At 41.1% G+C, this 27,070-nt stretch overlaps 1 protein-coding gene across 4 annotated transcripts in view; it reads left to right on the plus strand.

Moving 5' to 3' along the window:
* Window positions 1-27,070, plus strand: part of Rnf130 (ring finger protein 130) — an 89,146-nt gene that overhangs the window by 53,003 nt on the left and 9,073 nt on the right. For 2 of the 4 annotated variants that reach the window (XM_090320867.1, XM_090320865.1), the window contains exons 6-7: window positions 5,019-5,115; window positions 8,135-8,339. In XM_090320867.1, coding sequence (XP_090176993.1) covers window positions 5,019-5,115; window positions 8,135-8,339 — 302 coding nt within the window. Of the gene's footprint in view, window positions 1-5,018; window positions 5,116-8,134; window positions 8,340-12,449; window positions 12,544-17,907; window positions 18,086-27,070 lie in introns of those variants that run through there. The other 2 variants (XM_090320866.1, XM_090320868.1) reach the window with 2 other exon arrangements.

Here is a 27,070-nt window from a genome sequence, read left to right on the forward strand (position 1 = left end):
GATGGTCTTCTCTAAGTCTTCTCCAAGCTTTTATTTCCAGTCAGTGCCTATCCAGTCCTTTGCATTAATTCTACCCACATGCCTCCCCTTAGTTGTGCCCACCTTCTTCTTCGTTGTCTCTGGTCTTTGAAACTGAGATTGCTAGAGCTCCCTTTATCTCACAGGGCTAAGCAGCTCTGCCCCAGGCTCCCACTACGTCCTTGAACAGACTGGACATACTAAGACCCTACCACCAGCTAGACATCAAGCGTTGCCAGAACCCTTCTTTCTCCTTAAATACCTATGTTCTCTATACCACTCCCACATTTAATCGCAGTACAGTGAACTTCATAGAGAAAGTAGTGGTTAGAATTCTCCCAGCTTCCTGTGCCTAGGCCTTTGGATGTAAAGGTAGGCATCTCCTGTTGCATGGAAGAGGCGAGGCAGCTATCCTCTCATCTGGTGCTGTTCTTCCCATCTGGGCCTGCCTACTCTTTCTCTTCCTCAGGACTTTCTCTGCTGACTCTTTTCCTCAGTTTTGTTGTGTCTCTGCTGTTAGCAATTAATCCTGCTCAAATGTTTCTCAGTTTAGTGTTCAGATCCCTTACCCCTACATAACCACCTTGAAGTCTCCCCCCTTCACAGCCTGCCTTGGGCAGGACGTACTTCTCCTTCACCTCAGTAAGAGAAAAAGACAGCCAGGTCTCTGGTGTCCATCTGTCCTTGATTTTAACAAGTCTGTCTAGATTTTGAACTAAGCCTTGCTATCTATAGATAATAGCTCTCTCATGAATTGCTGGCTTTTTGTCACATGACCTTTCCTTTTCATCCTCTGTCGCACTAATTTATTGTGGACAGATGGCAGTTGGCTCTGCTTTTGGGACCTCCTGATTGTGTCAGTTGATTACAGTTGATCATTCTTTGGCTGTTACCCAGCATGTCTTAGAAGCGTGGAAACAGTCACCTTTTTTAAAGGTTAGCCTTTTAGGTAAGAATCCCTTTTTAGAAGAAGAATGCTGCAGCTTGGATTTTTAAAAATGTCTGCTTAAGATGCCAGCTTGGGAGTTAAAATGGGTCATTCAGCTGGCTGCTGGCTGGCTGAATTACTGCGATCATCCCCACCTTGGAGGGAGGGTGGACTAAACAGCATCTGCTACCACTCCTGGCTACAGGAAGTTCTTGTCTCTGACCTTTAATAATCTCAGATCCTTTTATGTTTGCCAGGTCCTTGACACGGCACCCAGAGGCTGTAGAACTGTGAAAACACCTCACCTCCAGTGTAGACTCCTCACCCCACCCCCACCCCCACTATTCTCTGACATCTCTAGTTCATGGCCTGTGGGGAAGTAGAAAGGAAAAGGGCCCTGCATTTCAAAGTATTACTGGTTTTGTTCCTTCCTTGTTCTATGCATTCCACATTCTGTATCCCGAAGTATTTCTTATAAGAATAAAAGACTTTTTGGTTGAAGCTCTGATATGTTTGTCCTTTTCACATTTCACTGTTCCTTAATATATCATCTGCTTTTGTTCTCAGTACATTATTCCACCCTAAATATGCCAAGCTCTTTTCTGCTTTTGTGTGTATATTTATCATTAAAGTCTTATAACATGCCTTAAGTACCTGCTGAAGAAGGCTTAATTCTGATAAAAAGTTACTGTGGTTTTGTAAACAGAGAACCTTCCTGACATTAAAAGTTATATATATACATATATATGTATATATATATACATATATATGCGCATGCTGGGAGTGGTGGCTTTCATACTTGTAATCCTGGCTGTTTGGGAGACAGAGATCAGAAGGATAGAAAGTGGGAAACCAACCTGAGCCACCACCATCCTACCCCTCCACCCCACCCCCACAAAAAAAAGTGGTAAGGCATAACTCTACAGGAGACAAAGTTAGGAGGATCTTGGTCTGGGCCAGCTCTGAGCAAAAAGCAAGAACCTGTCTGAAGAAGTACTAAAGCAAAATAGAGCTAGGGATGTGGCTTTAGTGCTACGGCTTAAGTGGGAAGGGGGTTCTTTTCAAGGTCTTATTTGTCCCAATTTCCACCTTCTGAGGTGTCTGACTGTCCATAGAAAATCCTTCTGTGGTGAGCCAGCACTGCACTAGGTGTGCCATGGCCTGAGGCATGCTGTAGGAATGATCACACCATTTATTGGGATGGGATGTTGTTGGAATGTTTAACAGTACCTTTTATTTGCACAGTCTGTAGAGTCATTTACTGCTCTAGACAGCCTCATAAGATAGATCAAGTCCACCTTCCCTCTTTGCCCTGCCTTACAGTCCTTAGGTGAGACAGTTGGGAGGCAGAAAGGATAGTAGTTGCAGGAGGGGTAGCAATTGTGCTAGCAGAACTTTGCACAGTAGGTGTGGTTGAAGCAGTAAAACTGAGGACCTAAGAGCAAGTGGGTGAAACGAATGGGTGTAGAAAATAAGGCATCAAAATGACAGGAAGAGCCAGATGTCTGGTGGCTGGTGCCTATAATCCTAGCTACTCTGGAGGCTGAAATCTGATGATCGCAGTTCAGATCCAGCTAGGGTAGCAAAGTCCATGAGGCTTTTGTCTCCATTAACAAGCAGAAAACCAGAAGTGGAGCTGTGGCTGAAAGCTGGTCGAACACTAGTCTTGAAAAAACATTTAGAAACAGTGTCCAGACCCTGACTAAGTTCAGGCCCCATGACCACCAACAAAAAAAAAAAATGGATGACTGGCAGGAAGGACAGTGGAAGGGTGTCAGAGCTGGTGAGTACAGAGAACAATTCTTAGTTTTGTCTTCAGAGGGAGGGTATGTTGTAGGAGTTAGAGATAGGCGGTGTGAGGTGAGGTGCAGAACCCAGGCTGCTGGGGAATCTGGAAAATGAGCTCTAGTTCGAAGGAAGGAGAGTTAGGAGGGTGGAGGAGATGACTGAGGTACAGATACAAGGATAGATAGCCCAGAATAACCTATCTTTTAAAGAAAAGAACCATTTCTTTCAGGTTTTGAGTTGACTAAGGAAGGAAGATTTTCTTAATTTGTCCCCAAAGAGCCAGTTAGTATGTATTAATATTTAGTACAAGACTCCATAGGAGGCGTTGTAATTAGCTGGTGGAGTGGAGCAGTTTTTCCTTATAGATCAACCAACCTGCAAGGAAATAATTGCATAAGAAGGAAAATCCACTTCTAGTTGACTCAAAGGAGCAGGTAGACTTAAGGACCTTTAATTTATGCAGTTAAATATGGGAGTTATACCGAGTTGTTTCTCTTCTTCATTCTAAATAGCCAGTTCATCGAAAATAAAAAACACTGTCCAGAACAAGGAAGTATCTGAGCCAGACTACTGTTTACCCCTCACAGGCTGCTATTTATTCAAACTAGGATTTTCACCTAGCTGGTTAAATTTGGCTACCCTCACTCTAGAACCAAAGTGGGCCTGATCAGAGATCACATTCCCTCTTGACTTGTAAGCCAGCCAAATCCTATTGTCTTCCCTTTGCACAACTGACATAGAGCGAATGCCCTCCCAGTCACCCCACCTACTCCCAGCACTAGCCAAACCCTCAGTCATCCATAGCTCCACACAAATATGCGGAGGCTACTAAGCAGCTGTACCCTTGTGACTTAGGATCTGTCCACAGGACTGAACCTTGTTCTGATCTAGGTTGACTCCAGTTAGTTTTGGCTCCCTTGAACAGTACACTGAGTAAGGAGTACAGTACAGTCAGGAACCCTTCTTACTTTGGAATGCTCCCATAGGTCAGTACAAGTAACCAGAAGCAAATGTAACACCTCATGTATAGTATTAAATCAATAGATTACTAGGGGTTTTTTTTAGCCTTTATGTAAAAACCTTAAGGCTTCAATCCTCCAGGGATGATGAAGTTGTGCGTAGATGCATTGTCTGCAGGTTTTGGACTAGACAAGAAAAATGGCCAGACACCAGTGGCAGCTTACACACATGATCCTAGCTACTCAGGAGGCTAATAAGATCTAAGGATAGTAGTTCAAAGCTAGCCTGAACAGGAAAGACTGAGACTCTTCAGCTAACTACCAAAAAGCTAAAAGTAGAGCTATGGCTCAACTGGTAGAACCCAAGCCTTGAGCAAAAAATCTTAGGTACTGTTCCCAGGCCCCAGGATTAGCACTAAAAACAAAAATTAGGTGTGTCTGGGGATATAGCTCAGTAGTAGAAGAGTTGACTAACATGTCTGAGGCACTGAGTTAGATCTCCAGCACTGGAAATAAACTAACAGAAATGTCCAAACAGGCAGGAAATGTAGCTTAGTGATAGAGTGCTTGTCTAGCATGCATAACGCCCAGAGTTCAAGCTCAAGACCGGCAGGAGAGACAGAGACAGAAAAAAACCGTCCAATATCCCACTTGTTATGTCTTATTACACAATGCTGCTGCTAAGGTATGAAGTTGGGTTCAGGAGAAGTTTTGCAAGTTTTATATACACACTTTAGCTTAAAAATATGCCAAGCCAGGACCTAGAGGCTCCTATAATCCTAGCTACTCAGGAGGCTGAGATATGAGGATTCTTTTTCAAAGCAAGCCCTAGCATGACAGTGCATGAGACTATTAATCTCCAATTAATCACCAAAAATCCAGAAGTAGAGCTGTATCTCAAGTCAGAGAGAGCCAGCCTTGAGCAAAAAAAACTAATGAACAGTACCCAGGACTTTTGATTTCAAGCTCTCTCTAGTACTGGCACAAAAATAAAAAGGAAAGAAAATGTGCTGTGAAGAGGCAAAACAGGTCTGGGAGTATGGCCTAGTGGTAGAGTGCTTGCCTAGCACGAATGAAGCCCTGGAGTCGATTCCTCCCTGCCACATACACAGAGAAGTCTGGAAGTAGTGCTGTGGCTCAGGTGGTAGAGCTCTAGCCTTGAGAAGGACCAAGGACAGTGCTCAGGCCCTGAGTTAAAGCAAAAAAAAAAAAAAGAAAAGAAAAGAAAAAAGCAAAACAGGTTAACTAAAAATTGCATTTCTTTTCATTCTGAGCTAAAAGTTTTTCAGTATATAATTGATGACTTAATTTCCATTATTTCATAGGCATGTTTTCCACAAATCGTGCGTGGATCCCTGGCTTAGTGAACACTGTACCTGTCCTATGTGCAAACTTAATATTTTGAAGGCTCTGGGAATTGTGGTATGTTGCCTATTTTGTCACTACTTTTGTGTAGCATTATATCTAAGTGTAGTATACTATAATGTAGTTGTTTAACTGATATAGTTAATCTCCCAAGAACACATTAACTTTGTCCTATAACCTTCTTAACCCAGCAGTGCTTTTCTTCCCGATTATTTCAGAGTCTAATCTAAAAAAGGGAGATAAATATCTGCTAGTCTACTTTTTTTTCATATAAAAAGAATATACTAGGGAAATAGATGGTGAACTGACTGGCCAGGGACACATTGCAGACTCGGGAGCTGACACTGTGACCCCGAACGGTTCTCACGCAGGGTTTTTAAGGGCAAAACCCATGCAGTCAAACCTGGCTGCACACAGGTGGCTGATGGGATTGTTACATACCCAGAGGGACCATATCCAGCTCCAGCCACACGCAGGTAGCCAATAGGGTTACAGCCTAGTGTTTGAATTTACCTATCACCTTAGTTGGAATTGGCACTCGAATTTGGCTGATCTCCACACAAAGCAGCCCCCCCCCACCCCGGCCCCACAAACCAAGCAGATATCCTGCCTCATGGGGGGTGGGGATAAAGTTGCCCCTCCCTAGAAGGGCAAAGGTGGCTGGGCTGCTTTACCATTGTTGGCCTTCCACAATACTTTTAAAAGTATACTTCTGTTGGGCAAAAACAACATTGCAAGGTACAGAATCAAGACTTTTGACTCAGGTATAGTAACAAGTTTGGCTTGTGTGGGACATAAAAAATGATGTCATCACTTAACGTTTTTTTCCTCTTAAGTTTTCCTTTGGCATTGATAAGCACTGAAGGCAGATGGTGATGAAAGTCCCTAGAGAACCTTGAACATCCTGGCAAGGGCATTAATGGAGTATGTTGCATAGAGTTCAGTTACAATGTGTGCCAGATCATAAATGCGAACTTGCTTAATGTCTCTGGGGTTAGCCTTTCTAGAGAAAAATAAAATGTAAAAAAAAAAAAAAAAAAAAGTAATTTCCTCATGGAACAAAATGTTGAGTTTGGTCCAGCAGTTGAGCCTGTATTTTAGCCTTATAACTTAAAAAAAGATTTTAAGTAGTCCTACTTGAAACATACCATCAAATCACAATTTAAGTGTAGTGCTATAGGGCAGTAATGCCTCTTTTATCCTCCTCTCCAGAGGTCATTCTGGCCTCACTGGAACTTTAGGGACTAGCTAATTCCTTCCATATAAGGGGCAGTCCTATGCATCGAAGACTGCAGTAGTATCTCTAGTCCCTTGCCATAAATGCTAATAACATGATGCAAGTCAGGATGCATCCCAGAATGTCAAAATTTTATTCCTAAAGCCAGGCACAAAGGTGTACTCCTAGGGTCCCAACTACTCAAAAGACTGAGCTAGGAGTGTCACTTGAGCCCACAAGTTCAGGACACCTGCCTGGATCAGTATAGTCAGAGCCCATATCTTAGGGGAAAAGTAAGAGTTCCAGTCATACCAGATATCTCCCTGCATGTGAGATTGGTACCTCACATATAGTAGACACTTGGAAAATATTAAGTCTGTTGGTGACTCCAATCTATTCTTTGAGGTGCTAATACTTTTCCTGTTTTTAGGAAAATCTTTTTTTAAAAAGTTTTATAGAGCTGGGCACTGGTGGGCTCATGCCTATAATCCTAGCTACTCAGGAAGCTGAGATTGAGGATTTTAGGCACTAAAGTCTGTGAGACTCTATCTCCAATTAACCACCAGAAAACCAGAAGTAGAGCTATGGCTCAAGGGGTAGGACAATAGCCTAGAGCTTAGGGACAGTGCCCAGGCCAAGTTCAAGTCCCAGGACCCACCCCCACCCAAAAAAAAGTTTATTGTAGTTATCACAAATCATTAGGATTTGTTGTTTCAAATAGGGTTTTGGAATGATCTAAAAGTGGAATTCCTTTGCCCAGGAAGCCACAGACACAGGATTTGACTATTACTTCTTTTACAAAGTTCTATCAGCCACTTTTTCCAATTCTTCTTTTCCTATGCTGTCTGAACAAGCAAAAAGAACTGGAGGTTGCATGGAAACCAAATGATTCATATTGTTAAGTCAGAAGGTTTTGTAGCCACTTTTTTTTTAATTTATAGACTTTGGCTCCTACCACCTATATATCTCTCTGTTAGGAGTGGGTGTTTACGTTTTAAAACAAATCATTTTCTTATAGTCTCAAAATCTTCTCACCTTGGATCTGCTCTTAGTTATATGTGTTATTTATGTTTAAAGATAGAAGACACTTAAACTGTGTGCCTGATAAATGGACCATTTAAGAGGCATTAGTAGGATGAAAGAAGTATTTTTTGTCATCTGCTTTCTGCTATCACTCAACTTTTTTTAATATCTGTTTTTATTAAGTAGCTGTACTAAGGAGTCAGAAGTCCAGAAATCAGGTTATGAGCACCATGCATCTTGATCACTGTCACCCTTCCGTCGTTCTCCCGTTGCTCCCCCTCTCATCCATACCCTCAAAGAACATGGTTCCATTTTTATGTAATGTGCATTGAATTATGATGACTGCATTTGCTCACTCTTCACCCTCCCCATTCACCCTCCCCACCCCTTCTCTTGGTCCCCCCCCACATGCTTCAGCTTCCTCATATTCATTTTGTTAAAGGGTTCTCAACATTAACATTGGATGTTAACCAAAACAATGTCATTAGACATTTGTTAACCTGGATATTTATCAGCCTTATAGTAATGATTATGACTCTTCAGTTTATGATTATGTCCGTAAAAGGTTGTTGTTTCTATACCAAGTTGCATTTGTCAGTTTTCCCAGTACTGTAGGGGATTTTGGTTTCCCTTTGTGCCAGTTTTGGGAGATCATCTGGTCTTCTGAAGAAAACCTCTCTTGAGTGAGAATAGAAAAGACAAATGAGCAGGGAGACCAGAAGAAATCATACGGGGAAAAAAACTCGATGAAGTCTTTGCTATAAGTGTCACACATTCAGAATTTTATAAAAGATCTTGTCCTTACAAATCATTTTTGATGTGGAAATATTTTTGCAGCCAAATCTGCCATGTACTGATAACGTAGCATTTGATATGGAAAGACTCACCAGAACCCAAGCAGTTAATCGAAGATCAGCCCTAGGTGACCTCGCCAATGACAACTCCCTTGGCCTTGAGCCACTCCGAACTTCGGGGATATCACCACTTCCTCAGGATGGGGAGCTCACTCCTAGAACAGGAGAAATCAACATTGCAGTAACAAGTAAGTGGGGCACCTTTGCCAGGCACAGAGCAGCACTGCCACTTGTGTCGGGCATTCGGTGACTGTCAAGGGGAAAGTTGAGCCCACCGGGGCCAGTGACTTTGCAATGTATTCTTTTGTTAAAGCAGATATTTGGAATAACAAAACTTTCTGAGAAGAAACATTGTGTATACGCATATAATCAGTAGGAAGAGCTATATTTGCTGTGTTAGTCATTCAGAGGCTTGGCTTGGGAGCTGTTTTTCTTAATTGAGTTTTGAAATCAGTGGCATTGCAAACCATTTAAGGTAGACAATGGAATGTGTCGTCAGCCAGAGGCTTCAGTGCCGACATGTGATGTGGCTGAGCCCTGCTGCTCTTCATCTCCCAGGCCACAGGAAACCTAGTGAAAACCTAATCTAGAATCTGACGCTATAAATTCACAACTTCAGGAACAGTTGAGATGGCCTGTCGTTGCTGACTTTGTCTTATACTTTTTATGAAAGTTTGATCTATTGACACTTAACTCTTGGGTATATGAGATGGAAGACAAGCCAAAAAATAATCTGCCAAAAAAACTATTCTGGGCTAATACTGAATGTCTTGATTGTTCAACTGGTGACAAATGAACTAGAAATGTGCTGAGTATTTTGAGGACAGTGCTTGTGTAAGTGTGAATGAGTTGGTGGCGTGTGTGGGCATTGGAGACATTCACCTTGTAACATGCCAGCTCTTCTCTTCAATTCCATTCTTTACGTGCAGTTTCCATCTAACAGCCTTTCACTCATTTCTGATTGCCCTCTGGTTCTGCCTTTTCTGATTTATGCCTTTGCTTGCCTAGAGCTTCAAACCCTGAAACTGATGGGATTCTGCTTACCACCGGCATTAGTTTCTCTGGACATATTAAGACATGTGTTATCTGAGTTCAAATGAAATATGTTTTTTAGCCAATCAGAGATTATTGCTAGAAAATGATTTCCCAGGTTTTAATGTGCATTCAGTTAAGCTATTCTTTCATGTATTTTAGCTCATTCTTTACCATTTCACAGTCATTTGTTGTAAGAACATTTCATGATTTTCCTTCTTTGGCATTAAGATTTTATGGTCTAGTTTTCTGAAAAAAAAAAGATCTAGTAATCATAAAGGAGACAAATGCTGTTAATGAGGTTTTATAACTCCTTCATTCATCAGACATTTATTGAGCACCTACTACCACATTAAGCACAAACTTTGTTGTATGCTATATAAAATGGCCTTTCAAAATCTTGTTTTTGATGATAAAAAGTAATCACTTCATACACCAAATTAAATACCTGTACCAGAATTTACCCGTGCAACATAGAATAGACCCAAGTTACCTCTGCTTTTACTTAGGAAGTCCTGTAGCACCTGTAGCACAATTGCAGTATATTCACACAGTATCCTCTGTGTGCAAGGCACTGTGCAAAATAAGCAGCAAGAGCAGCAGTGACCAGGACCCTACCTGTGATGGATTGCTACTAAAATACTCCAGGACATGTTAGATGTTTCTGTGATAGTGTTTACTTTGATTAGTAATTTTTATAAATAAAATCACACACACCAAAAAAAACCCCAAAGATATATGTGTATTCAGAATTCATTAATATAGACATAATTAAAGTTTTACATATTAGTTTATCATGTACAAACACTAAGAAGTTGAAAGTAGAGCTGGATAGTGGAATGTGTGCTTAGTGCATATGAGGCCCTTGGTTCAGTCAAAATGGTAGATTTAACATGGATCCTTGAGAGCCCAATTTTAATAAAAAGCTTTAATCTAATGATGAAAGAAATTAATACAAGCGACTACCCTGTAATTTTCAAAAGTTTGCCAAGCATTTTAGTAATATAAGCTAATAAATCCGGTGGAGATAAGCCTCATAGACCAAACTCAGCATCCTAGAATCCTAAAGAGCAAATCATCCTAACCTTTTGAAAGCCTTTAAAAATTGAATGGAAAGTTGAGAAACCCCTTTTTAGAGAAACGGTTCTGTATACAACTATTTTGCAAGCCATTTCAGGATTCATCAAACCCAGATTAAGAGCTGGAGATGTGGCTAGATGTAGTGGCTCAAACCTGTAATCCTAGCTATTTGGGAGATGGAGATGAGTTATCATAGTTCAGACCAGCCCAGGAATAAAAGTTCATGAAACTACTCAGTGAGTATCTAGTTGTGGTAGCATGTGTCTGTTACCCCAGCCACAGGGGAAGCACAGTGGTTAGGCACAGCAGTAATACCTATCATCCTCAGTGCCACCAAGAAGGAGGATCACAGCCCAAGCCAGTCCAGGCATAAAATGAGCCCCTATCTCAAACTAGGCAAGGCCATCCGGGCACTGGGAGCTCATGCCTGTCTATAATCCTAGCTACTCCGGAGCTAAGATCTGAGGATCATGGTTCAAAGCCAGCCCAGACAGAAAAGTCAGTGAGACTCTTATCCCTAATAAATTACAAAAAAATCCAGAGTGCAGAGCTGTGGCTGAAGTAATTGAGCATTAGCCTTGAACAAAAGAGGCTCAGGGACAATGTCTAGGCCTTGAGTTCAAGCCCCAAGACTGGCAAAAAAAAAAAAATAGCCAAGGCATAAAACTGATAGGGAAAGGAACTAGAAGCATGATTCTCACGAGGGATAGCACCTGTTTTACAAGCATGAGACCCTAAGTTCAGTCCCCAGCACTCCCCTCCAAAAAGCTGCAAGTCTGGCTCAAGTGGCAGAGCACTTACCTAACAAATGCCAGCTCTCAAATTCAAGCCCCAGTATCGGCTCCCCGCCCCCACCCAAAAACAGGAAGGATTAATGAAAACTCATCTTACACATAACTTGTGCATACACATGTTTGGTATTCTAGATATAAATACTTCTCTGCCTTATTAAAGATGTCGAGGGAGGTTTACTGATTATTATTAGATTAAACCAACCCTAGTTGTTGTAGTCTTTAAGAAATACTTTACCGTTCAGAATTTAAAGAAAGTTAGATTGGTTTTCAAGGGCTTTTATTGTTGTTATTGTTATAAGAGAGAGGGGAAACCGTAGGGGAAGAGAAAGATAGCTATACCATGTAAAAAGTGAGAGAAGCTGGGCATCATTAGCTTATGCCTATAATCCTACCTACTCAGGAGGCTAAGATCTAAGGATTGAATCCAGCCAGGGCAGGAAAGTCCAGTCCATGATAATCTTATCTCCAGTTAGGCACAAAAAGCCAGAAGTGGAGCTGTAGTTCAAGTGGTAGAAGACTAGCCTTGAACACAAAAGCTTTAGGGTCCTAGGACCAGCCAAAAAAGAGAGAGAGATTAGATAAAAGAGGACTGGAGATATATTTCTTTGGTAGACTTAGAATGTACAAGATCCTCAGTTCCTTGATTCCCAGCACCATGAAGTAATAATAATAACATGATGATGATGATGATGATGATAACAATAATAATAGAAAAGGGAAGATAGAAGGAGAAATACAGAAAGACCCACCTTAAAACTCCATATACCAGACCTTCACCTTTCCCTCCTACTTCTCAACAAAACAAGAAAACCAATGCTGCTTCTGGACAGTGGGGTCGTGAACCTATTTTCTTGAGCCATTGGAGAGATGTTGTTATTATTTATCCTAAATATGCCAATACCTAAGAGCATAGACATGAATGTCATGGGTGCCAGTTTATAGACTGTTTGCAGTATCCTCTAAGCCCTTTAAGACCCACTACTTCCTATTTCTGAGCCTTTAAAAGTTAGTGGTACAACCATGCAGAAATTAAAGGGAAGGTTCTAAGTATGGTTACTCTGCCATTGAAATTAACAATGAAAATACCGATATCCATGTGTAATTTCATATATGCTTTTCCTATATACTTTTTGGTGGCCATATAGACCTCAGGAAACTGGAAGAAATGGTTGGGCCATGCTTTCCTTTCTCCTTGCAGCTTTTACCAGTACTTCCACTAACCTTCTCCAGTTAGTAGCACTCTGGCAACCCTCCTCCTGCTTCACTTCCTTGAGCCAATCTTGGCTTACACCTCCGTTGACGTCTGCTTCGTTGCATTTGAGGGAAATGTTGACATCGATTTGACTTAAACCTTCTCCCCAGAGTGATTTCCTCCCTTTCCTTTGTCAACAGAAGAATGGTTTATTATTGCCAGTTTTGGCCTCCTCAGTGCTCTCACACTCTGCTACATGATCATCAGAGCCACAGCTAGCTTGAATGCTAATGAGTAAGTAACAAATTGTTTTTTGGATTGCATGTGCCAGATGATCCCAAGAAAATACAGTTTTCATAAAGGTGGTGAAAATTGGCTTTCCACCAATTCCATACTGATCCCAGTGGAATCATAAGCAACATAATTTATTTATTTCACTTTATATCAGTTACACAGATTAGGAATTCACCTTGTTCCACAGAAACAGCTCATGTGGCAAAGTATCTAGAGGTTTTCACTAGCCACAAGCTCAGTGAACCCACAAATGTCAGTCTGTATATGTAAAGAATGTCTGCATCCTCAGCAGTGACATAAATAGCCCCACTTGATAAGGGCCCATCAGACATTATTTGGAGTCTTGTAGATTCAGCATTTGGGAGAAGATTGACATTTTTGAAGAAGTCTTACACAGAAGTGGTCAGGGAAAAAACATGCTCTTTCCAAATGTTACAGGAGACAGGAAGTAGAAGCAGTCAGGGTAAACTATATATATATATATATATATATATATATATATATATATATATATACACACACACATATATATACACACACACATATATATACACACACAAGCAAAACCGGGGCTGTTGTAGGTTACAGAAAGGTAACTTTCACCTTGTAACAGGAAGTACATCAGTCAGGCTTCTTAATGCGAAGTTGAGGAGGTTTGCTTTGGGAGTGCAAGAGGTTGGAGATGCCAGCGGATACCAGTGTTTCTTATCAAGGCTACGGCAGGTAGGGTGCTTTTCAAAGGATGAAAAATTGGGCTAGGTGACTCTTAAGGTCCATTTAGATGCAGCACTTTTCCGAAAGTATCATTCCACAGTGATGAGATACAGAAGAGATTCTTTGATTTTGTTTTAATTGTGTCATTTTCTGTTTAGTCCATTCATAGATCAGTATTCATGAAAAGTATTTAAATGTGGAAGCACCCTTGGGGCCCTGCTCGAATTTGAGCCTTCTCCATAGTTGGTTATGTCCTGGCACTTTAAGTGATTAATAATAACTAAGCACCTCATTCAGTTGATTTAATGTTGCCCCACTGTAGAAACAAGTAACCTCTACTTACCATGACTTGAGTTTTATTACTCTAACTTGAGCTATTGGCTGGGTGCCTGCAAAAAAATGCTTTGTGGCTTAGTGACCATTCCATAGTGAGAGGCTATCATGGTAGCATTTTTAACCTCTAGATGTTTAGTTTCCACCTCATCCATTAGGTCAGTAGCCAGCTGCTTCTGTTGATGCCACTGGGCAGTTTTCCTTCAGCAGAGCCCAATGTTTATTGCTCAGATTCCAGAGTCAGACACTCCTGGATTTGACTCTCAGCTCATCCATTTTTTTATTTGTCAGACCTATATAGTTAAATTTATCTGGAGCTTATTTGAATCCATAAAACAGAGATAGTGGTTGGACTATATTATAGAGGTATTGAGAGCATTAACATATAAAGTGCTTATTAGCACAGTGCCTGGTACATATTAAGTGCTCAATAAATGTTAGCCAAATCAATTCTGCTGAGATTCTATCAAAGTTCTATAAATAAGATGACCATCTGCCTTTATCCTTTGGCAAATGAATTTAATTTCTTCCATATAAGAGTATACAGAACTGGGCCGGGAGTTTGGCCTAGTGGTTAAAGTGCTTGCCTAGCATGCATGAAGACCCGGGTTTGATTCCTCGGTACCACATACATAGAAAAAAAAGCCTGAAGTGGTGCTGAGGCTCAAGTGGTAGAGCTCTAACCTTGAGAAAGTCCAAGAACAGTGCTCAGGCCCTGAGCTCAAGCCCAGGACTGGCAAAAAAAAAAAAAGAGTATACAGAACTGTAGGAGCTTTGTGAATGCCTGTGATTCAATCCTCAGGTCAGAGAGAAATAATTATTTCACCTGCCACCACCTTTTTGTTACTCTCATGCTAATCCATAAGGTTGGATAATAATACAAGCTTTAAAATTTCGCCAGAGAGGGGCCAGGATTGTGGCAAAGTGGTAGAGTGCTTGCCTAGCATCCACAAAGCCCTGGGTTTGATTCCTTGGTACCACATACACAGAAAAAGCCGAAAGTAGTGCTGTGGCCCAAGTGGTACAGTGCTAGCCTTGAGCAAAAGAAGCTCAGGGACAGAGCCCAGGCCCTGAGTTCAAGCCTCAGGACTAGCAAAAAAAAAAAAAATTACCAATGAGTGATAGATAAACACTACAAGCAAATGCTTACGCTGGGTACTTGGAGAGAATTATTAACAATTTGATGGTCATCTGACTAGCACTCAGAATCTTCTAGGTGCTTAGTTTATGCATCAGGTATTTTAGAGAATGCTCAGTGGACATGTTACCTATTAGAACACCAAGTACTTGGGTCATATTATTTTAGTTCCATGCATAAATGCCTGCATGACTCAGAATCTAAGTCATGGATCTTAGATCCATGTCTTAGTCCAACCCTCCTCCATTAGCCTTTGAAGAGGGTTGATTTGCAATTGGTCATTCGACTATTCTATGCCTTCAATCAAACCCACTCTGAAGGACAATATTCATGATCTCATTTAGAAAGAAAAAATGAGAGTGAATGTATGTGTGTGTATGTGTGTGTATGTATATTCACACATGTGAATGTTTGAAAGGACAGTTACCAAAATCTTAATGGTGATTGTCTTAAATTAGAATTCAAAGTGATGTTTTCCTCTCTGATTTGTGCTTTTATATTTTTTGTTTTTATAATAAATAAGTTACTTAACTTTTAAAGGACATTTTTATTATGGATAATAAAAAAAGATAAATGGATGTTCCTACCCAATGTTTCAAAAATGTTGATAATTCTGATATAATTTTATTCCAGAATAAAAGGAGTTTCTAGTAAATAAATTTATAATTCATTTAGAAACCTTTGAAGTATACCTTTCTTTTTTGCCAAGAAATTTACAGTCAAAATGGAATCCCTTTTTCATTTTAAATCACCCCATTTAATTTCATAGGCAATTTTAATCTATATATAATTAGGTTTAAAGATCTTTTGGTGATATAATATCTGATTATCAATAGTAAGCACCACTTGAACTTCATGTTTATGCTAGGATAATTTGTTTTCCTGACAGTGCTGCTAGTCTGACCTTGCACATTACAGTTTAACCCCATAGTTCAGTGTGTTCATTCACTCTGGAACACTGTGAGCATGATGAAGCAGTCTATCAGGTTTAAGGACGAGGCCTCCCTGGTATCCCTTGTATGTTGATGACAACCAAGAAGCAGCCAGGCCAGGCGCAGTGGCTCACGCCTGTCATTCTAGCTACTCAGTAGGCTGAGATCTGAGGATTGTGCTTCAAAGCCAGCCTGGACACGAAAGTCCCTGAGACTTATCTCCAGTGAACCACCAGAAAACCATGGCTCAAGTAGTGGAGAGCTAGCCTTGAGCTGAAGAGCTCAGGAAGAGTGCCCAGACCCAGAGTTCAAGCCCCAAAAACAACCAAAAAAACCCAAACAAACAAAAACATTTTGTACCCACAAGTAAATATATGACTAAAACAGAAATCTTACAAACATTTCCCTCACTGCACTTAGTATTTGCTTATATACTTTTTCTGTACTTTGAGGGGTTTTTTTAATGCTAATTATAAGCTTCTAAGTTGATTTTATAAGTCATTACTAGGTTGTATCCTGCAGTTTGGGAAACATTGGCTTAAAGAATTTACTAAATTCTCAAATACTTTTGGCTCCTCTTGGCAATCATTTTTGTTTTTTATTTTACTAAGAATGCCTTTGTTGTTGTTGTTGCTATGGGGCTTAAATTCTCGGCCTGGGTGCTGTCCCTGAGCTCTTCAGCTCAAGGCTACCGCCCTACCTCTTGAACCACAGCCCCACTTCTGGTTTTCTAGTGAATAATTGGAGATAAGAATCTCTTGGGGTCTTTAGTGCCTGGGCTGGCTTTGAACCTGCATCAGCTGCCCTACTTCTGTAATTGCAGGCCTGTACCAGATGCCTGGCCTCTCTTCTTTCTCTTAGTATTTATTTCTCCTTCTAGTTCCTCTAAGTATGAGACACTTAGACAAGGAATAAACTGCAAGTCAGAGGAATTCCAGAGAGATACTAAATGAAGGAAACTGGGATTCGGCCCAGCTCCAGAGAGCCCTTGAGGGCTCCGAGTGAGGGAAAAGCAGGAGGTCCCGGGTGCGGTGTGGTTTGATGTGTCTCCTATAGTGGCAGTGGTGGCAGCAGGCAGACTGCAAAGTTTGGGTTTTCTTCTTCTAACACAGTGGGGAATATCTAAGGCTTGTCAGCAGAAAGATAATTGCTGGTGGCTGCAAAGTTTCTTTGAAGTGGTGGAATAGGGAGACAGGTGGCAGGTTAGGCAAAAATATGAGTTGAGAGAGAAGGTGAGAGTGGTAGAAAGGAGAACAATGGGAAGAGGTGTGATAGCCAGAAACTATGTGGTGCGAGACACAGATCTGGCACCTAGCATGTAGGAGGGAAGAAAATAGAACTAAAGACATGATTTGAGAAGTGTGCAGATGTGTGGAAATGAACCAGAGTGTGTAAGGAGGCCGTGCCCTATGCAGGGAATGACCCCAGTGTTCAGGGACAGGAAGTGAAGGAGGCCCTACCAGGCCAGGGGCTGCAAAGAGGGCAGCAGAAATCTGAAGACAACAAAGAGCTTGTCACAAGACTTGAGGTACATTTTAGCATCTGGTAAAGGAACACACACACACACACACACTCTCTATCTGTACCCAAAATCTGAAGAGAGAACTATATGTCCTTGGAGAAATTGTTCTTTAACCAATTTCTATTTGAGCCGTAAAAGAGGAACATATTTTAAAGAAAATATGTTTAGCTACAGATTCCAGCACACTCAGCACTTAGCACATATGTTGAGACCAGAAGAAGTTGTAATATGTGTGGTAATTGTTCCCATATATTAAACAAAGTGCTGTTAGGCTGCATTTCTTCCTGTATTCCTTCAGGAATGGTAAAAACACTTCTAAAACAATGAGCCACCTGGCCAGGAACTTGGCCTAGTGGTAGAGTACTTACCTAGCATGCAAGAAGACTAGGGTTCGATTCCTCAGTACCTCATAGAAAAAGCCAGAAATGGGGCTGTGGCTCAAGTGGTAGAGCTCTAGCCTTGAGAAAACCCAAGGACAGTACTCAGGCCCTGAGTTCAAGCCCCAGGACAGGCAGAAAAAAAAATCCACTTGATTACAGGAGCAAAACTGCTGATTTCAGGCAAATGCTGATTGCTTTCTGGACTTAGCAGAATGATTTGGGAAACAGTTGGGGTGGAGGGCATTCCCAGGCCACCTTTTAGTTAGGATCACTTCTCTGTTACTTTTAATATCACTAACTTCCCTTTAACTAATTCATGACCTCTTTTTCCCTTTTGTTCCATAGGGTAGAATGGTTTTAAAGAAGAAAACTGCTTTCTGATTGCCTTGAAGGAAAAAAGAACCTATTTTTGTGCATCATTTACCAATCATGCCACACAAGCGTTTATTTTTAGTACATTTTATTTTTTCATAAAATTGCTAATGCCAAAGCTTTGTATTAAAAGAAATAAATAATAAAATACAAAGATTGTGCTGTTGAGTATTATTCACTGACTTGTGTCTCAAAGGCTGATTTGGACATCACAGTCAGAATGTGCCTGTAATGCCCCACAAGAAGACAGTGACACTACTCGTGTTAAGCCCAAGTACAATGTCCTACACCTTACACAGGAATGCTGCCCTGGCTCTCATCTCTTTTTCTTTCAAGGTGTCATTCACTCTGGTAATTTCTCTTTCCTTTGCTTATGGTTGATCACCTCTGCCAAATATATCAGCTCCCCTTCCAGAGCAACAAACACTTTTAAACTATCACTGTCATATCTAGAGTAGAGTGCTTTCCACGTAGTAAGTGCTCAATAAATATTTGTGGGATGAAGGATGAATGACTATAGGCATTTGCAAAATGCACACTGATTAGTTTTAAAAAAAATGTATCTATCTGAAACATTCTTTTTACTTGAAAGTGTTGGGTGAATGTAACTGTACATGTAAAAACGAAATACTTGTTTCATTGAAGAGGAAAATCATGAAATACTTGATCATATTAAATTGTATGCTAGAAGGATGATCATCAATACTTGCAATTTTTTTGTACAGTCAATTCTCAACTTTCTACCTCTGCATACCAGTTGATAACATTCCTTTTCATTAATCTCAGCAGTCATAATCAATTTGATAGATGATTAAAGGGACGTTCTCCATTATTTTGTTGACATAGAGTTTATTTACCTTAAAATTTACACTTTCAAGGTTTTTGTTTCCAGAGATTTTAGTTTCCTCCTGAGGTTATTCAACCATCATAACTGTCTTAATTCCAGAAATTTTCATCACCCCCCCAAAAAAAAGATTTAAAGATTTAAAACCACAAATCTTTAACTCTCTTTGCTTACCTATTCTAGGCATTTCATATAAGTAGATCATATAATATGTAGACTTTTATATCTAGCTTCTTACCATAAAATTTATAGGGATTATAGATTTTTTTGTTATCTATACTTAATTCTTACAGAAATGAGTGGTTTTGTGTCTGTTTGTTTGTTTGTTACTTTAATCATGCAGCTTGCTGAGCTTCTTGCTGGTATTGTTTCAGTAAAAAATTCTTGGGAATTTTTTATGTACAAGTTGACATAATTAGCTGGGGGCCAGTGGCTCATGTCTGTAATGCTAGTTACTTTGGGGGGGGGCTAAGGTCTGAGGATTACAGTTTGAAGCAAGCCTGGGTAAGAAAGTCCATGAGACTCTTACCTGTAATAAACTACTCAGAAAAAGCTGAGTGGCTCTGTAGCTCAACTGGTAGAGCGCTAGCCTTGAGCACAAACTGGCTAAGGAAAGCTTTCAGACCAGGACTAGCCAAAAAAAAAAAAAAAACAATTTTCATATGGGCATAGTTTTGGTTCATCCTTTACAATCTGGACACCATTTTATTTCATTTTTTATCATTATATCTGGGTAGAGCCTTAGGTACTAAATTGTTAATAGAAATGAGATTGTGAAATAGGTATGAACAAACCGACATTTTGTGATTACCTTGAAATGAGGGAAGATTTCACTTTATTACCATTGGTCCTGAATGTAGCTATAGGATTTTCATATATTAGATACCTTTTGTCAAGTTGAGAAAATTACCTTGTATTTGCTAGCTTATTGAAGAGTTGGATATTTATCATATTTTCAGTATATTGAAATGACCTGGTAAGATGTTTTATTGTATTTATATGGGATATTACATTGTTTATTTAGCTTTTATTTTTTCAAGACAGAGTCTCACTATTTAGCCCTGACTGGCCTTACAATTACAATCCTGCCCCAGCCTTCCAAGTGCTGTAATTACAGGTTGAATGCCACTATGTCTAGCTAATACTTGACTTTTTTTATTTTTTATTTTCTTTTTATTTATTTATTTTTTTTTTTTTGCCAGTCCTGGGCTTGAGCTCAGGGCCTGAGCACTGTCCTTGGACTTTCTCAAGGTTAGAGCTCTACCACTTGAGCCTCAGCACCACTTCCAGCTTTTTTGTATGTATGTGGTGCCGAGGAATCAAACCCCGGTCTTCGTGCATGCTAGGCAAGCACGCTACCCCTAGGCCAAACTCCCAGCCCAGTACTTGATTTTTGATTGCTGACTAACTTCACATTCCAGGGACAAATCACACTTGGTTTATAGGGTATGATCTTTTTTTTTTTTTTGCCAGTCCTGGGCTTGAGCTCAGGGCCTGAGCACTGTCCTTGGACTTTCTCAAGGCTAGAGCTCTACCACTTGAGGCTTAGCACCACTTCTGGCTTTTTGCTACATATGAGGTACCAAGGAATCGAACCCAGGTCTTTGTGCATGCTAGGCAAGCACTCTACCACTAGGCCAAACTCCCGGCCCCAGGTATGATCTTTTTTATACATTGCTACATTCCATTTGCTGAATATTTTTTCATCATCATTCATAAGATATATTGATCTTGTAATAATCTGTCTGGCTTTGGTGTCATTGTAATGCTGGCCTTATATAATGAATTATGAAGTGTTCTTTTCTGTGATTTGGAATAGTGTGAAGAATGATCAATATTCTTTAGCTGTTTGGAAGCCATCTTATCCTGGGCTTTACTTTATAGAAAGTTTTAGCTTTTCTTCTTTCCCCTTCCCATTATTTAGAGAATATTAGTTGCTGTGTAAAAACCCATTTAGATAACACATTGCATATTTAATACAGTGCTTTTATATACCCCCAGCATAAATGGGAAAAAAATAAGTTAAATATTTTTTTAGAATTTTTATTTGTATTTATATTTTTTTTGTGGGTCATGGGGCTTGAACTCTGGGCCTGGGTACTGTCCCTGACCTCATCAGCTCAAGTCTACCACCCTACCCCCTGAGCCATAGCACCACTTCCTGTTTTCTAGTGGTTAATTGGAGATAAGAGTCTCACAGTCTTTAGTTCTTGGCTGTCTTTGAATTGTATCCTCAGATCTCAGCCTCTGGAGTACCTAGAAATGCAGGTATGAGCCACCGCTCCTGGCTCTAGATCAATATTTTAATGTGAAAAAAAAAATCAAGTTACTGATCTGAGGGTTTTTTGGTGGAGGAGGGGGGATGGACTGGGATGTAGGGTCTTAGTGTTTCCTAGGCTGGCGTTGAACTTGTTCTCTTCCCTGATTCCAGCTGTGCACCACAATGCTGATTTGAAGTCTTCATCTTTCCTTTTCTTTTCTTTCTTTTTTGTAATGCCTATCCTGGGACTTAAACTCAAGGCCTGGGTGTTGTCCCTGAGCCTCTTTGTACTCAAGGCTAGTGCTCTACCACTTGAGCCACAGCACCACTTCCAGCTTTTTCTGAGTAATTTATTGGAGATAAATCTCATGGTCTTTTCTACCTGGGCTGTCTTAGAACCTCGATCCTCAGATCTCAACCTCTTGAGTCGCTAGGATTACAGGCGTGAGCCACCAGTGCCTAGCTTCAAATCTTACTCTTTTTATTTGAGACACGGTCTTGATACATTGTCCAACCTGACAAGTGATCCTCTCAGTATTCTGATCAGCTGAGGTGATAGGCACGTAACACCACCCTTGGTTTTTTTAATAATCGATGCTGCAAGTTTGTTCCTACGCCCTTCACCTGTCTATAAATTTGATATGCCATCTTTTTCATTTCATTCATCTCTACTTGCCCTAGTTTTGTTTTATGTTTGCCAGTCCTGGAGCTTGAACTCAGAGTCTGGGCACTGCCCTTGTGTTTTCTCAAGGCTAGCGCTCTACTGCTTGAACCACAGCGTCACTTCCAGCTTCTTCTCTGTATGTGGTACTGAGGAATCAAACCCAGGACTTTGTGCATGCTAGGCAAGCACTCTACCACTAAGCTATACTCCTGGCCCAGTTTCCCTAATTTCTTTGACCTATTGTTTATATAGAGTTATATAAATCCTGTACATTTTCCAAATTTTATTGTTAAAAATTTTCAACTTCTAAACCTCAGAATTTCTAAATTTTGAATTCAATCACTGGTTGGAGATCATACTTTATATGGTTTCAATCAGCTAATGGGGCTTCTTTCATAACCTAACAGTCTCCTGGAAGATATTCCACACACTTGAGGGGATATTCTGCTGTTGTTGGGTAAAGCATTCTAGATGTCTGCTTAGATCCAATTAGATAATAATAGTCAATCAAATTTTCTCTTGTGTATCTTCTGCTTTGTTCCATTGTGGAAGGTGGGTATGGTGTCTCTGTCATTGAATTATCTATTTCTCCCTTCCGTTCTTTCAGTTTTCCGTGTGTGTGTGTGTGTGTGTGTGTGTGTGTGTGTTTTGTTTTTGTCGGTTGTGTGGCTTGGACTCTGGGCCTGGGCACTGTCCCTGAGCTCTTCAGCTCAAGGCTACCACCCTACCCGTTGAGCCACAGCCCCACCTTCAGTTTTCTAGTGGTTAATTGGAGATAAAAGTCTCATGTTCTTTAGGTTCTTTAGTATTTAGTACCCGACTGGCTTTGAACCACGATTCTCAGATCTCAGCCTCCTGAGTAGCTAGGATTACTGGTGTGAGCCACTACCCTGGCTCCTTTGTGTATTTTAGGGCTTTGTTGTTCTGTGCATATGGGATTGGAGAATTTTAGGAAGTTGTGCACTTTATTCATTACTCTTCTGCTCATTGAGATTCATTGGCTCAGTGGCTGTCTTGATGGTAGCAGCCACATCAGAATGCTAGAGAGTTCGGCTGAGTGCAGACTTTATTCTCTAGAGAGAACTTGTTGCATAGATGCCTTTCTCAGTATGATTGGTTTAAAGGGCAGGTAGGGGGTGTCTGGCAGTATTTTTGTACATTAATAATATAATTCCTCCCCCATATAGTTCTATTCTAGAGGAAATCAAAGTAGTTCTGTCTTTTCATTTCCTTCTCATTTATGGTGAGTCACTGTATTTATTCATTAATCACCAGGAGATGTAAGACTTTAAATGACATTGTTACTGTTCGTTACAATTTCTACTACTTCAATGCACTTTTATTATCTTAATGCCAAGTATTACTTTGAAAAGTCACACCTAAGCCCGGCGCACTCGCTCTTACCTGTAATCCTAGCTACTCAGGAGCCTGAGATCTGAGAATGACAGTTCAAAGCCAGCTGGGGCACAAAAGAACATGAGACTCTTATCTCTAATTAACCATGAGAAAACGGGCAGTGGGGCTGTGGCTCAGGGGTAGGGTGGTAGCGTAGAGCTGAATAGCTCAGGGATAATGCCCAGGCTCAGGGATAGGGCAATAGCCTTGAGCTGAAGAGCTCAAGGACAGTGCCCAAGACACGCCCCCCCCAAAAAAAAGTGCACCTGTAATCCTGTCACTCAGGAGTCTAAGATCTGAGGATTGTGGTTCAAAGCTAGCTCAGGTAGGAACATCTGTAACATTCTTATCTCCAGTTAACTACCAAAAAAGCTAGAAGTGGAGTTGTGGCTCAAGCTCAGAGACAGCGCCCAGATCCTGAGTTCCAGCTTCAGAACTAACCCCCCAAAAATATGAAATGGTGGGCTGGGAGCATGGCCTAGTGGTAGAGTGCTCGTCTAGTCTGCACAAAACTCTGGGTCCGATTCCTTAGTACCACATACACAGAAAAAGCTGTAAGTGATGGTGTGGTTCAAGGTTAGCCTTGAGAAAACCCAAGAACAGTGGCCAGGCCCTGTGTTCAAGCACCCAGATTGGCAAAAAAGAAAAGAAAATGAGTACATTGATAGAATGTGACTGTTGGTTTTGGGGAAGATGTGTCCCCAATGAAATTTGAACTTGCTATTTTGTGGCACTGGGACTTAAGTGGCATCGCGATTTCATGTTCTCACTAACCAGGATTATGGTGCTATGTGCATGTGTGGTATCTTAACAATGTAGATTTCCATTCCTTAGGACCCAACACAGTATTAACCTTAAATGCAGTTGTTTATTCCCATAACAAGCTTGGTATGACTGGAAACAGTTGATGGTGCTAAATACACTTTTTGTTTACCATTTTAAAAGTCAGTGAACAAAAATCAATGAGTAAACAGATGGGATAGTTCCACTTTAAACTTTCATTGCTGAAGATTTTGTGATGCATAAGGTTTTGTTTATGAACCTTTCCCCACACAAAGAAAGTATTTTTCAGACATATTTTAAGAAAGCTTTGGTGTTTCTGTAAACCAAGGGTTGGTAAACAAAAAGTATGAAGGAAAGCAGTTCACCTGATTCTTCCTGTGCCAGAGGTAACTGTTGTCACTAAGCCTAATCAAGCCAAATCTCATTTCACTTCTATTTGTATTTATTATAACTTGGACTTTTTAAATAATTGAGAAAAGATCCTAAAGGCTTCTTAACTTTCTTTTTTGTGTGTGGGGGTCATGGGTCTTGAACTCTGGGCCTGGGGGCTGTCCTTGAGCAATTCAGCTCAAGGCTACTACCCTACCCCTTGAGCCAAGGAGCCACTTCCCATTTTCGAGTAGTTAACTGCAGATAAGAGTTTCACATTGTTTAGTGCCCAGGCTAGCTTTGCTTTGAACCGTGGTCCTCAGATCTCAGCCTCCTGAGTATCTAGGATTACAGGTGTGAGCCACTGCACCCAGCAAGGCTTCTTAACTTACTATGTTCTAAATTGTTTGGTTATACTGTAGTAAGTTCCTTGTGAAGACAGTTTAGACCTTAAGGGCAAAAAAATTAGAAGTAAGAATGAAGGAAGCATCTGCATACGTACAAGTGGCTGTTTCAGATCAGCTAAGAAGCTGGACAGGAGAGCCATTCACTGGAAGCAGCTCCTCATCATACCACACTCCTTGTTAGGTGCCACACTGACTTGTTTCATGCTATAAATTCGCTTTATTTATTTACATAATTTATTGCCAGTCCTAGGGCTTGAACTCAGGGCCTGGGCTCTGTCTCTGAACCTGTCTGTGCTCAAGGCTACTGCGTTTCTATTCTAGTAACAGCTCAAAGAGTAGAGTAGTTTATTGGAGATAAAGAGTCTCACAGACTTACCTGCCCAGTCTGGCTTCAAACCGTGGTCCTCAGATCTCAGCCTCCTGAGTAGCTAGCATTTCAGGTGTGAGTCACAGGCACCTGACTATAATTTTTTATATTTACCAGTCCTGAGGCCTGAACTCAGGTCCTGAGCACTGTCCTTGGGCTTTCTCAAGACTACAGAGAGCTCTACCATTTGAGCCATAGCACCACTTCTGGCTTTTTCTATGTATGTGATACCAAGGAATTGAACCCAGGACTTCCTGGATGCTAGGCAAGCACTCTACCACTAGGCCAAACTCCCGGCCCCCCCCCTCCATGTTTTTTTAAACAGTTAAGAATATTTAAGTCAGGCACCCGTGGCTCATACCTATAATCATACCTATGCAGGAGGCTGAGATCTGGTGACCGCAGTTTGAAGCCAGCCTAGGGAGGAAGCTCCATGAGACTCATCTCCAAGTAACCACCAGAAAAACAGAAGTGGTGCTGTGGCTCAGAGTGATAGAGTGCTAGCCTGAGTGAGAAAGCCCTGAGTTCAAGCCCCACAACTGGAAAGAAAAACAGATTTCGAGAAATTCAGTAATTTGATGATGTTATGCTGCTAATAAGTAGCTGGAGCTGGATTCCAGTGCAGATGGCCTGGCCTGCGCTCTGTGATACCCTGTTAGGTCAGCTCCCCACAGGAAAGGGGCAGGTTTTTGTGGAGGCATCCTGTCCTATGGAGCCTTGTGTATAAAGCATGAGAAAATCCATGTCATGTGCTAGACTGGGGATAGGAGTGGAATTAGTAAGAATTATCCTGAGAACAAGGAAGCAGTGCGTGCGTTTTAGAACCTGTCAATTAGCTGTGTTGTCCTGAAACTACAATTACTGAGTCAGTCCAAGACTAGGTAGAGGTGATGATTTACAATATCGCAGTTTAGAAGCTGCCTTTAAAACAAGTAAGAAGGGGAAAAAATAGATTGGGCCAGTATCAAGGAGAAAAATGTGGAAACCAGTGGATAGAAGGTAGAGTAGTGAGTTCCTTCTTGCATCAAGAACTCTCTTTGCCCAGGGCAGTATCAGTACTCTAGAACATCAGTGGGCACCATACCCACTCAACACATCCTACTCAGAAGTTTGGAGACCTTGTTGACAGAATACTCAGGACCCCGAGGAATCAGAAAAGCAGGCAGAAATAGCAGGAGCCAGAGTGGCAGCCACCCCTGCCTGTTTTCAGCCAAAAGCTAAAAAAGAATTGATAGACGAATGAAGATAGACCTGTAACTGTTCTGGCAGCCCTGCCTCGCCCAGGCAGTGCTAAGGCTTCAGCGAACTGAAAAAGGAAACTACTACATGCATAAAAATTAGTGCAGCTCTTTATCCTTCAAGGTTTTCAGAAATATTTCTTCTGAAGAAAAGTCAGACGATTGTAGAGGGGAAAGGGTGTTTTCCACCATGACATACTATAGATCTTGGTCTAAAGGTGGTAGGCAAGGTACCGTCCCTGCTCAGGCCAGCACATCACCCTGCTCTTGATACGGGAGTAGAAGTGGGTGCCTTGTCAGAGGGGCGCCCAGGCTCGCCTGGCCCTTCCAGAGGTGGCTTCTCTGTGAGTACACATATATCCCGCAGGAAAACGCAGACACTGTCAGTGAACGTTTCACTGCCATAAAGGCACAAATGGTTCTCTTTCCCTTCAAGCCCAGAAAAATAGGGGGTTCTGCAACCCAACGTTTGATTACAACATTATGATGACAGTAGAGGAGAGTTGTGTCTTAGGGGCTTGAGAATAGTAGAGAAAGGCACAAAACAAAGTGTAAACAAAATGACATTAGATCCTGTAGAACTGAATGCCAGTGGCTCACTCATAGCTAAGGGGGCTGAGTTCTGAGGATATGGTTCAAAACTATCCCAGGCCGCAAAGCCAGTGAGACTTCATATTTCCAGTCAAACACCCAAAAAAAGCTGGAAGTGGAGCTCAAGTGATAGAGCTCTAGCCTTGAACAGCTCCCCGACCCTGTCGTCAAGTCAAAGGATCACGCATGTGCATGACACACACACACACACACACACA

The sequence above is a fragment of the Megascapheus bottae genome, chromosome 29, assembly GCF_031878675.1.
Source record: "Megascapheus bottae isolate mThoBot1 chromosome 29, mThoBot2.hap1, whole genome shotgun sequence".
In the NCBI taxonomy this organism is placed as follows: domain Eukaryota; kingdom Metazoa; phylum Chordata; class Mammalia; order Rodentia; family Geomyidae; genus Megascapheus; species Megascapheus bottae.